The sequence below is a fragment of the Corapipo altera genome, unplaced genomic scaffold (genome assembly GCF_003945725.1).
Source record: "Corapipo altera isolate COAL_440 unplaced genomic scaffold, ASM394572v1 50, whole genome shotgun sequence".
Lineage (NCBI taxonomy): Eukaryota > Metazoa > Chordata > Aves > Passeriformes > Pipridae > Corapipo > Corapipo altera.
Window position 1 is genome coordinate 13,496,665 of NW_020884889.1, and position 12,252 is coordinate 13,508,916.

General features: G+C 43.5%; 2 protein-coding genes across 2 annotated transcripts in view; one reads left to right on the top strand and one right to left on the bottom strand.

Moving 5' to 3' along the window:
• MYO1E (myosin IE) overlaps positions 1 to 2,132 on the bottom strand; it is a 112,272-nt gene extending 110,140 nt beyond the window's left edge. The window contains exon 1 of the mRNA XM_027644438.1: positions 2,040 to 2,132. The gene's annotated coding sequence lies outside the window, so the exon portion shown is untranslated. The remainder of the gene's footprint in view (positions 1 to 2,039) is intronic.
• Positions 2,133 to 11,773: 9,641 nt separating this feature from the next.
• Positions 11,774 to 12,252, top strand: part of CHRNA7 (cholinergic receptor nicotinic alpha 7 subunit) — a 39,250-nt gene continuing 38,771 nt past the window's right edge. The window contains exon 1 of the mRNA XM_027644451.1: positions 11,774 to 12,148. Coding sequence (XP_027500252.1) covers positions 12,094 to 12,148 — 55 coding nt within the window. The 5' untranslated portion in view covers positions 11,774 to 12,093. The remainder of the gene's footprint in view (positions 12,149 to 12,252) is intronic.

Genomic DNA, 12,252 nt, shown 5'->3' on the forward strand with positions numbered 1-12,252 from the left:
CGATTAGCTCAGTGCTAAAACTGCCAAGGTCAGGGGTTTGATCCCTGTACAGGCCATTCACTCAAGACGTGGACTCAATGATCCTTGTGAGTCCCTTCCAACTCAGAATATTCTGTGACTCTGTGAATGTATTAATCAAATACATAGATACCTTTCTGTGACTGTGGTTTCAATTCTACTGTTAGCCAACACCCCACAGAGCAGTTTCTGCTCACACTAAGGTTTCTTGTGACAATCTACTACCACCCAAATCCCAAATTTTCCCTCATCTGTGCACAAGTTAAAAAAAAAGTTATGAGAGACTTGAATGGAATTCGTGCAAGAAAGAAAAAGAGAAGTGTAAACAACAGCAAGTAATGCAATGCTCTGGTTCTCACAAACTGTGACCAATTTGAACTCCCAGTTTGGTATTGACAGAAAACCATTGTAAAACAATGTCCCAGACAAGTAATGGTCTTTCTTTCCATGTTTTTTTCCTTCACTCAAGGCAATTAAAGTACTATATTAATGAGTTTTGGTTACCCATCATCTTTAATTCACCCATTACTGAACCCTGATGGTTTCAAATTCCCAGAAGGTGAAGGACTCTTTGTGAACATGTTCTTGCTGCACTCTAGTGATGTGTACCCACGCCAGTACAACTTTGTTGCATGATAAAATAATTATCAGGTTTACAATATCTCTGTTGGATAGGGATCATAACAATTCAAGTCAGAGGAAATGGCACACCACTAATTTTAGTCATCTCTCAAGACTACACAGCAAAGCTATGACACAGCAAGTAGTAGCAGTCATTACTAGTTCCCACTTCCCCGTATCAACCATCCTCAAACACCAAGCTTTCAATTAAACCGTGGCAGTAAGTTAATGTTATTTATACAAAGCTTGCAGCTTGACTGTTTTATAAATGGGTATGTGGGAAGCAATGTGAAATATCAACTGATAGTTAATATTTAAATTGCTGCTCATTTACACTTAAGGCAAGTTTCATTGCTGCTATTTGCGGAGAGATTCAAAGTTCAGAATTCAGTGATTCACTTCAAGAACTTTTATAAATAACACTGTATTATAAATCAAAAAACAAAATCAACTTATCATGTAGGAATCTTCCTTCTCCCAGGGGACAAGAATTGGTTTTGAAGACAGTAATGGGTTTTTAATCTACTGTAAGAACAGGTTCTTTGATCTGTCTTACAAGCACTATTCAGGAAGGGGAATACTCTGTCCTGGATGTCTAAACCTTACAGGAGTCACTCAGAAAAGTCAGGAAAACAACTGTATATGGGATAATCTGCAGTTTGAAATAACACTGCCTTAGCAATGCCATCCTTCACATAGAGGATGCTTGGGCACTGAACAGGTTCCCCAGGGAACTGGTCACAGCACCAGCCTGACAGAATTCCAGGAGTGTTTGAACAATACTCTCAGGCACACGGTGTGACCCCTGGGGTTGTTCTGTGCAGGGCCAGGAGCTGGACTCAGTGGTTGTTGTGGAACCCTCCAGCTCAGGATATTCCATCATTCCATGATCATTTCCTTTAACTGTGATAGCTTATGTCATACACAGAAACATGCCTTGTTGCTAGGCCTCAATTCCACCAGCAATACAAGCATTAATTTAAACAACCATACTCGTTTTTCCTAATGAATTTTGAATCCATTCCTATAAGGTACTCAGCAAAATGGAGAGAGAAGAACACATCTAAGTCCTGCATGTATTCCCAGTATCTCTTCACCACACTGCCTTGGGTGGTGCTCCACCCATGTACTGCTCTTCACAGAGCCCCCTCTGAGTTTTCCACAGGCACCTGAATGAAACTGGGGAGCTCTCAGGTTAATACCACAGCTTGGAACAAATCTGGGTTCCTTTCAATAGTTCCTCATCATTAAAGCAATGAAGCAGAAGCTCTGCTGAATATTTTACCATACTTCATTTTAGTCCTATTTTATTCTAATTTAATGGAATTTTCCTAAAAGAAGACACTCAAGATTCATGTGGCTCTAGCAAGGTGTTCGAAGAGAGAAATTCAAAATCTTACCTGGCTGCCATCTTCTTCTAACTTGCTTTGTGTCTCAGCCCCATCAATTTGACAAGGATATTCTCATTTTCTTCATGCTCTATGTAGTCCCTGTGGAAGAAATTGGATGCATTGAAAATATCTCAATAATCCTCAGTGGATGATGAATTACAGGAATAAATTTCTTAAATAATTAACCTGAATGTGTGCTAACACCATCTATAAGATGCTCTCCGAATCCCCAGACACCATTAATAAATGAGAAAAAAAAACCAAATCAGCAGTTCTCCAATTAGTTACTTTCATAAGAAAACGAACATCATATTAAGATTTAATAAAAAATTCAGATAATCCTCCCACTAAAGGGAAACTACACTGGCTAAGCAGACACCAGTTCAATACAAAAAGAGGAAAAAAAATTAAAAGAGAGCTACCACTCTAATAAAGCCAATACTCTCAAAAGAGTACTTTTCTCTCTCTCCTGTTCCTGTCCTTAATCCTCATCATGGCTAGGTTTCGCGAACGAAGATTTGGGAAGGTACTATCCACATTTGCTACAGCCACGCTGGTGGCTTATGAGGCCAATACGTGACAGACATATCCGATTGCAAAAGGCACAGCAGAAAGACTCCTTAGATGGTGTATTCTGCAAGGCACGGTTCTTTCTGCGTTGCCTTTTTTCCTCGAGAGTGATCCTGCGTGTGTTCTCAAAGGAGACAGCTGCGTTGTAGATGGTGTGTCTCCAGGCCTCCCGATTTGAGGCCAGAGTAGACCAGTTATGGTGATCAATATGGCCAAGGCTGAGATGTTGTTTCAAGGAGTCCTTGTATCTTTTCTTTGGGGCTCCTCTCATGCGGCAGCCAGTGGCAAGTTCACCATAGAGCAGGATCTTAGGGAGGCGGTGGTTGGTCCTTCATCCTTGAGACATGCCCGGCCCATCGCAGCTGCGTTCTCAGCAACATGGCCTCGATACTTGTGACAGCAGCTTGTTCTAGTACAGATGTATTGGTCACATAATCTGACCAGCGGATGTTTAGGATTGTACGGAGGCAGCGTTGATGGAAGCGTTCTAGGAGACGCAGGTGGTGGCGGTAGATGACCCATGATTCGGAACCATATAAGAGAGTAGACAACACTATGGCTTTGTAAACACTGATCTTGGTGCTTTTCTTCAAGTGTTTATTACGCCAAACTCTTTTGTGGAGTTTTCCAAAAGCACTATATCCCTTAGCTAACCTGTTGTCTATCTCTCCGTCGATCTTACCATCTGAGGAGATGAGGCTACCAAGGTAATTAAACTGTTGGACTGATTTGAGCTCTGATTGGCCAATGGTGATGTGGGGATGATGGGGGACTTCCTGAGGTGCAGGTTGATGGAGGACCTCTGTCTTCTTTAAGCTGACTTCCAGCCCAAAGAGCTCAGCAGCATCTGCAAAGCAGGATGTTAAACGCTGCAGGGCTGCTTCTGTGTGGGCAACAAGGGCGGAGTCATCAGCATAAAGCAGCTCCCGGACAAGGTAGTTTAATGTCTTGGTGTGGGCCTTCAGTTGCCTTAGATTGAATAGACTTCCATCAGTACGGTATTGAATGTAGATACCATCCTGATCATCAAGGTCTGCTGTGGCCCTTTGGAGCATCCTGCTAAAGAAGACGGTGAATAGGGTAGGAGCGAGAACGCAGCCTTGTTTCACACCATTCTTAATTAAGAAGGGCTCAGAAAGTGTGTTGCCATATCTGACTTGGCTGTGCTGATCCTCATGGAGTGAGATGATCATTTTAAGGAACTTGGGGGGACAACCTAAATGTTCCAAAATCTGCCACAGACCTTTTCTGCTCACAGTATCGAAAGCCTTGGTGAGGTCGACAAAGGTTACATAGAGACCTTTGTTCTGTTCCCTACACTTCTCTTGCAGTTGTCTGAGGACAAATACCATGTCTATGGTGCTCCTGTTGGCTCTGAAACCACACTGACTTTCAGGCAGAATTCCTTCTGCTATAGCGGGTATTAGTCTGTTCAAGAGTATTCTTGCCAGGAATGTCCTTAATCCTAAAATCCAGTCAATCTTCCTCAGGTGGGAAAATCCATCAGCATCCTGCTCTTTATCACCTGGGCACTTCCACAGAACAACACTATTTCCTCCTTCTCCTCAAAGGGATGCTGCCTAAAAACTCCTCCTAGAAACTAGCAAAATGATACAATAAAACTGGAATTTGGGGCTGAATCTGGCAGTGTAATGCACAAACCGAGCAAACTGCTACACGTGGGTGCAAAAAAAAGCAGGAAAAAACCTGCTCTGAACCTGTTAATGAACTAGAACAATTTACTGGAGAGAATCAACTCCAAAGCAGGTCAGCACTGAGGGAGGAGGTGTGACAGCCAAGCTGCTGGGCAGTGAATTCCCAGGATCCTGCTGGGATCAGGGAGCAGTCCCATGTCACAAAACACCCCCGAGCAAGCAGAGCCACCTGTGCCTGGCTTATGTCCAGCTGATCTCCATTCTGCCAGAGAAATGTGGGGAAACTGTCTCCTTTTAACACCTTTAACTGGGGATTTCTGGACTAAGATGTTCACAGCTTTGAAAATCAACAGTTTAAATGAGCTTGTTACACAATATTTAAACTTTTAAAATTTACATCGATGTGAATAGTAGGGTAAAAATTTCAAATACATTCTGGCAATTTATTATTTATTTCTACAAATAAAATGCTGCTGCCTGCTCAGAAAACCCACTCTTAGGCATATCAACTCATTTGGTTCCCATAAGATTCAAGCTCCCAGGTGATCAGAATCTCTTTAAAAAGTATTATATAGGCTCTAAATCACTGCAGTGCTTTTGAAAACTGTACAATTATTAATATTTTCCATCTTCTGGTCATCATTATGAAAACATTGAAATGTCTGGGTTATAAAAATCAGTACCACAGAGAATCCATCAGCAAACTGATAAATTAAATTATTACTTAAAACATTCAAGCCATCTCAGCCACTTACAAGCCATCCTTGCAGCTTGGCATGAGCAATGTCACTGTTGTCTCTGACCTGCCACATTGCATTATCTTCATAATTAAGTGGGAATCCAGAATAACAATTCTGACCATGATAAAAAAGATAGCCTTGAATTACAGCCTATAAGGAGACCCATGGCATTTTGATTTAGGCATCCCAGAGGAATTAATAGGAGTAATAGGTTTGATTAAAAATTAAGATCATTTATGTAAATTAGAAAAAGCAGGAACACTGTTTTAGTTAGTTGCATGTTCTATGTATAGAGCAAAAATAAACAACTCTCAGAAAATTTAGTTTCATTAAAAGGAGTCTGGGTGTCCAAACAGCTCTGATTAAACATGAACTCGAAATGGGAAAATAGAAAGTTTCCAATAAGCTGCTGTCAGTTTATTTATTTGCCTGGCTCAGGTAACCATAATAATTTTTTCATGCTCTAATAACCTACCAAATGGTTCAAACTCCAGACCACCAAAGCTATGAAATGAAGGATTTGGCTTCTTATACCTGCACTAGCAAAACATGCAGAAGAACAAAGTCCTAGAGCTGTGTGAAGAAAGTTTATCTCTGAACATAAGAAGATAAGAAGGCAAATTATAAGTCAGGTCTTTATTTTTATCATATTTTTTAACTTATAATTAGTTATTAAAACTATCAGCGGTCTAAAATTCCTCCTGCAAAACAGATGCTTAAGTAAATACCTGAAAGCTTATCCAAGCTTGAAAAATTCTGCTACCTAATTAAAATCTCTGAAAAAACCAGACAGTTCCTTCCTCTCTCTATGCCCCCATTCTCCCTTTTTTCATCCTCTCTGTCATAATAAGAAGAAGCTTTAGAAAAAATTGTCCATAATAAATTTATGAACTATCTGTTGTCTTTTAAATCTATTTCAAGAAAAATACACTGAAAGCAATTGGCATTCACTCATGACTAGCAAAAAGCTTTTTGATGTTACTGGAAAACAAGTTTTATTTTAAGAGCTAACTATCCCCAAAATTAAAGGCAGGTTTTTACTGGAAAACTCTTTCCTCTGTGCATGTGTCTATTGTGATTGCCCCCACCCAGCTCGCTCATAAAATGGTTACTCCAGATATCTGGGATGGGACCATTAGTCAGTCATTTACTCTGTCAGGTTCTTCAGTGCTGGGATGAGTCACATATGGCTGAGGGCTATATTTGCTATATCTACTTAAAGATGGGATTACAAGACATTCATTCCCAGGAATGCACCATCTCCACCCTGGGGACCAGCCCAGCTCTGGGGCTGCTCCATGAGGGCTGTGTTAGTCACGGGAGGGCAGTGGAGCTGATGCCCAGGGCTTTGTCACTGCACTGACAAGGGCCAGAGTGCAACTCTGCTCCCTGAGGGCTGCTGCTCACACCCAGCACACCCAGCACAGCTCTGGCTTTGCAGCTGATGGAACAAGTACACAGGATGGGCTTCGAAACCAGGAATGAGGAGGGAAAAGTCCCACTCGCTTTGTCACAAACAATAACGTCAGATGTCCAGCTGGAAGAGGGATCCAGTCCTCCCACACACTTGGCCATTTCTGCAAGCCCAGGAGCCAGCAGGAGCTGTCTGCTGCTCACATTTGCCATGTTTGGGAAGCAGAGCACGGGCTGCTCCATGCTGTGCTTCCCATGCGGAAAAACGTGGCCTGCATTCCTGAACGTGGCAAAACCATAACCCATCTCCTTCAGTGCTCCAGACAAACAGTTCTGAAGCCTGTATTTCTCTATCTAAAGGATCCAGATAAAACAGATTACATCTAGAGTTTTGAATTATTTGTAGTGAATTTTCCAATAAAACCTATATTTAAAATAGTTTCAGTTCCTCCTCTGGGAGGTCCACAGCTCTTCATCAGTGAAACAACCTTGTAGCTGCCTTGAGACTTCCTCTGAGTCCAGTTAAGGAACCTCATTTTGAAAAATCTCCCAGTCTCTGAAGGATTCACAGCCTCCAAACATGCTGTATTCTGACAATAAAAATCATTCATTTTTGTTTCCATTCTCTGGATGCTCCCATTTGCAACACTTTCCGTGAAGGACTGTCACCAGCTGGGTGGAGACAAACAGCATTTCTCACTGAGCCATGACAGGCTGCCAATCTACAGTGCCCAGAGCGATGAATTCCTCTCCCATCTCCAGTGAGTCACTGGCATTTACCCCTTTGTAGCCTTCTGCTGCTGCTATCAGTGCACTGTGCTAGAGAAAGGACCAGATCTCATTTAAAACAGAAGATGATACATGACGTTTGTTGCTGCACATGCTTGAAAACCGTCAACTTCACCTTCAGCAGCGCCTAGTTAAAATAAATCATACAAGAACTGGACTGATTTGCTTTAGGAGTGATACTGAGACTTTGCAGGAGGAGCTGGGAAGGAATATTAGGGAATGCTGGTTTTATGCAAGGTAAGACATGCAGTTGCAAATGTGCAATCCATACATTCCAAGACAAAATGCAGAGACCTGAAAAAAATGAAAAGTTCTTGCTCCCCGTAGCCATATTAAAAATGTATGTATTTGGTGAACTGAAACTTAACCATTAGGATTCTAAAGGCCAAAATTTAGCATTCCCTAGCAGACAAGTGCACCCTGGCTACTTTTCTTTTTAGAAATCTTGTCAGTAGAAATCTGGCTTTGCGAGACTGACCTGTCCCCTATCTCCTGTCTCAACTATGAGCCCGAAATTTAAATGCATTTGCCTCAGCTTTGATACAACATTCTGTCTTTGACAGGGTTTAAACTAGGCTTTATGGTCAGTGCCCTTATTGGAAAGGTCCTCACAGACCAAATGACCATTTTTTGTGGAATTCATGTTAGTTATTTAAATTGCAGCAGATGGTAATTTTTTCAGTAAAGAAAAATTTCTAGTTTGTTGCTTTAGGACAAGATAAATAAGGTTGATCTTCAGATGCTTATAGATGAGAATCTGTTAAAGCTGTAGGCCTTAAATGCATATTTCCTGTCAACTTTAATTAGCTTCTGTGAACCCTAAATTATGTAGTTATTTAAAACTAACCAGGGTGAAGAAAAGCTGTTTTGTCAACTTTGTGTTGTTCACACTCATCCAAAAAGATGACAAAGTGACACTGTAATGTGAATTGTATGAGAGAGAAACGAATTCCAAGCCCTGGAACTACAAAATGATTCAGAAGGACCTGACAGAGGCTAAAATGAGAGGAACAATAATTCTTTATACATAAATCAAAGTGTAAACGTGCTAAGCATGATGACAATGAAAACCTGTGATATTTCTCTGGACAGAGAAAAGCACCTGTGGGGTCGATTGCTGAGAAATCTCTGTAGTTATTCCATTTGAGCTTTTTCGTGGACAGTAACACAATGGTGTTGCCACTGTAGTTTAATATGCTCACACTGTGTTTGCAAATGGTAGTAGAAGACCAGAATGAACTTTGAAAGACGTTTGCATTATACAAATGACCACAGGCCCTATTCATTAGTTACACAGTTACACAGTCATTAGGCAAATTTTACAAATCCTCATTCTTCACATCTGAGCACTGTTTAGAAACGTTCTCTCTGTAATTACTTTTTACAAACTGAGAGGGCAGCAGCTTTATTATTTTTCAACAGCAGAATAGTCTGTGCTCTTCTTTATCCTTCTCAACAGAAGACCATTTGGGGAATGGATCATTTTCTGGAAATCACAGACTAAGAATCTGGGAAGAGCTTGTCTTTGCGAACCTCTGTTCAAGTGTGGGTGTATCAAATATAAAGTTTAATCACAAAATTAACCAGATTTCAGATCACTAATTCATCCTTCAATAGAAAACTCAACATCAAAACTACCTGCTACCTCTTGCAAGGAAGAAAGAATATATTGTTTCAGGACATTTTGCAGAAAAAAATCAAGCTCATCACGTATGCACTCTGCATCACTGAGGCTACTTGTTGTGCAAAATAAACAACAGAAAATAATGAATAACACGAGATGTAATTACTAGGGCTACCTGCAAGTAACAAAAAGCTAACAAATAAAGAGATAATTTAATTCAAATAACATTCAAATAAATGTGGGCTTCTAACATATGCTCAAAGTCACCATTTAAAATCCTATCCTATTCTACCTTCTTCCCTAAGAAGAAAGAGAAGCAGATTTTCTTCTGCTATGGGAGTCCCAGGTCATGGCAGTGGCACAATAATTAGAACAAAGTCAGCAAGTGTGCAGTCACTGTAGATGCACATAACACATAGTATAAGATGGTCACTTCTTCACTATCAGCTGAATCTCGGGGCTATTTTATCATTTTCTCCATTAGGAAGATGCAAGATTTTACTCTTCTGTAAATCTGTGCAAAGAGAAAAAGAGGATATTCCTCACAATTGCAGGATATTATAACCCCTGAACAACTGCAGCATCTTGTAATGACTGCACGAGTCATTCTGGAGTCTCTTCAGTCCTTGGCTCTTTTTACTGATCAATGTATGGGATTAACCTTATAAATAACTAGGAGGATAAATAACTAGGAAGATAATATTTGGGTATAAACAAACATGGTTTTTATGATGAGGGTCTTTTCTATAGACACATTAATTCAGAATCCCATAGCTGTTTCTCTAATAGCTCTGTGCTTCAGACTCAAAACAGACCCCAAATAGTACTTGAGTGAAGACTTTTGCCTTTTGTAAAAGGATGTATTTTTAGAGGACTTCAGTATAGTTTTTGTTAATCTTTCTTTGCTAGTGTCTACACAAGCAACCCTCATAAATATTTGTGAAATTCACTTTTATTAGCCAGGATGATGCTGAAAGCAGATATGATCACTCCCTGCCATTTGTGTGCATTCACACCAAAATCTCTGACTAGAAAGGGTAAAGCCCGTAGTAGGAATGCACCTGATTGAACACAGTTTAATCAAGGAGCAAGGGTGCTGATCTCTATTAAAAGACAAGAATTTCTGAAGAGCTTATAAAAGTCAATTTGCTAACAACAAAAGCAAACGAGACTGCCAGAACCAAAAATAAATCAAAATTTATCAAAGAAATAGTTACAAATTATTTCTTCCACGCTTATACTATTGGAATTTGGTGTTTCAGCACCATCTCCTGAAGGGTCTGCCTTTTGAGTCCCGTAAGAGAGCCCGAAGACCTTGGGCTGTGCCCACCTCTGCCGTGCCTTCATCACCGGGGTGAGGCAGTTGTCAACAAAGCAACGTGTAAAGCAGAAAAAAGAGCCAACAGTAGAGGTCAGCCATGAACTGTAGATTTCGTCTCCAGATTTCTTGCCTGAACAATTCCTGCTGTTTACTGTACACCCAAAAATATCTGGGGCACCTGTGCCAAAACAGCAGTGGGTAGCAGGAGTAGGAGGAAAGAAAATGAGTTTCCTTTCCAAAATGAAACAAGGCAAAAATCCAGGTTGAAGTACAAATGAGTAATAACACTCTTTTTTTCTGCAAATAATACAGAGCTCCCCTAGCAACTCGTCCTTGTCTACGAGCTGGTCCAAAAAGGTCAAGATCTCACTGAAAAAAATACCCACCACAAATCAAAAAACATCAGCTATGACTTGGCTTTTGGAGAGTTACCTTTGCCATTTCCTGGCTTCCACTACCTCTTGGTAAAGTTGTTTGGCATGTTGGCTCATTGGAAAAGGGGAATGTTTCAGTCCTCCTGTGTGTTACACCAGGAACACGATGCACCAATGTGCTGGGCTACTCAGGTTGACCCCAGTTTCATCTGGTTTTTTGCTAAACATTTCAAAATATTTAAACAATAGCTACATAAATTAGGTCACTGCTTGAACCAAAACAGACAACCTGGATTTTTAAAGCTGAGAATTAGCGTGGACTAATAAACTGCTGTTTAATTGTTATTTGAAAAACAAGCATTTAGTTACCCCTTGCAAGTGAGGACACACTTCAAAACCATTCTTCCTGAAGTGCAGCTGCCTTGGACATTCATTTAATGCACCAACTGGATTTGAAGGACAGGGATTTTGACTGAAAGAACCCATGCATGGTCTCAAAAATGTGCTTAGAGTTGCAAATGGGAACCAGACAATCAACGAAAGGCATTGCATTTTCTAGGCCAGCTTTCCAACTGTGCTGCATTATACCCACACCAGGCAAGAGCTCAGGCATCATTTTTTCTGTCATGTGTTTGTCAAGCACTAAACACGATGCCCCATGGCCATGACTGTTTTCCCCTTATCGAGACAAAAGATGCAGCACCTGAGCCCACAGCCCTGCATCTGCTGGGGATTTAACAGCTGTGTGTGCAACATAATTTTGGCCGTCACCCTCCTGCCCCAAATGTGACCTAAGCCAAGCTGCTGGCTGAGGCCAGCAGGGACTGCCCTGGGTGCCCACCCTGGCTGCCTTCCCCTCGCCCCCGGCAGTGGATATCCTACCCGGGGCACTCACTCTGCTGCCCTTTGGGCTCATCCACGCCTTCCACAGCAGCAGCAGCTGCCGGTGGCAAAGGAGAATGACCGAGCACCTGTGCCGGGGAGGACAGGGGAGCTGGGGGGGCAGCTCCGTGGCCCTGGGGGCCCTGATGCCCTGTGGCTCTTGGGCCAGCACGGGCAGGGTGTGCTCCTGTGCCGGCTCCCCTTCCCTTCCCCTTTTGCCTCCCAGCCTTGGCTCCCCGCGGTGCCGCTGCGGGCGCCCGTTCCCGGCGGGGTTCGGGGAGAGCGACGGGCGCGGCTGCCCAGCAGGGAAGGGGCGGCCCCCTCTCTCGCCTCTATAATGCCGGGGCCCCCTCGCCCACCGCTCCGCATCGTTCCTGCTGCCGTAGCCGCCTGCGAGCGGCTCCGCTCCCTTCCCACCGGCGCGGGGTCGCTCGAGGATTAGGGGCGGGAGGGAGCTCCACCGGCGGGAGGCAGGCGCGGAGGCGGGTCCGTCAGCATCCCTGCGCTCCGCTCCGCCCGGCCCGGCGGCGCCGTAGGGCGAGCAACGCTGCGGGCTCAGGAAGGGGCCGAGTTGCCGGAGGTGCCCGGGGCGCCGGCGGCTCCCGGCGGCTCCCAGAGGGCCGGATCCGCGGCGGGAGAAGCCGCGGCTGCTGTTGCCGTGTCCGTCCGTCCCCCGCGGCGCCGGCGCTCCCGGGATGGGCCTCCCGGCGCTGGGGCTGTGGCTGCTGGCGGCGGCGGGGATCGTGCGCGGTGAGTGAGAGGCGCCGGCCCCGCGGGCAGCACCGGGAGCAGCGGCGCAGCGGGCGGGACAGCGGGGCACGGCAGGGACAGCGGGGCACGGCAGGGACAGCGGG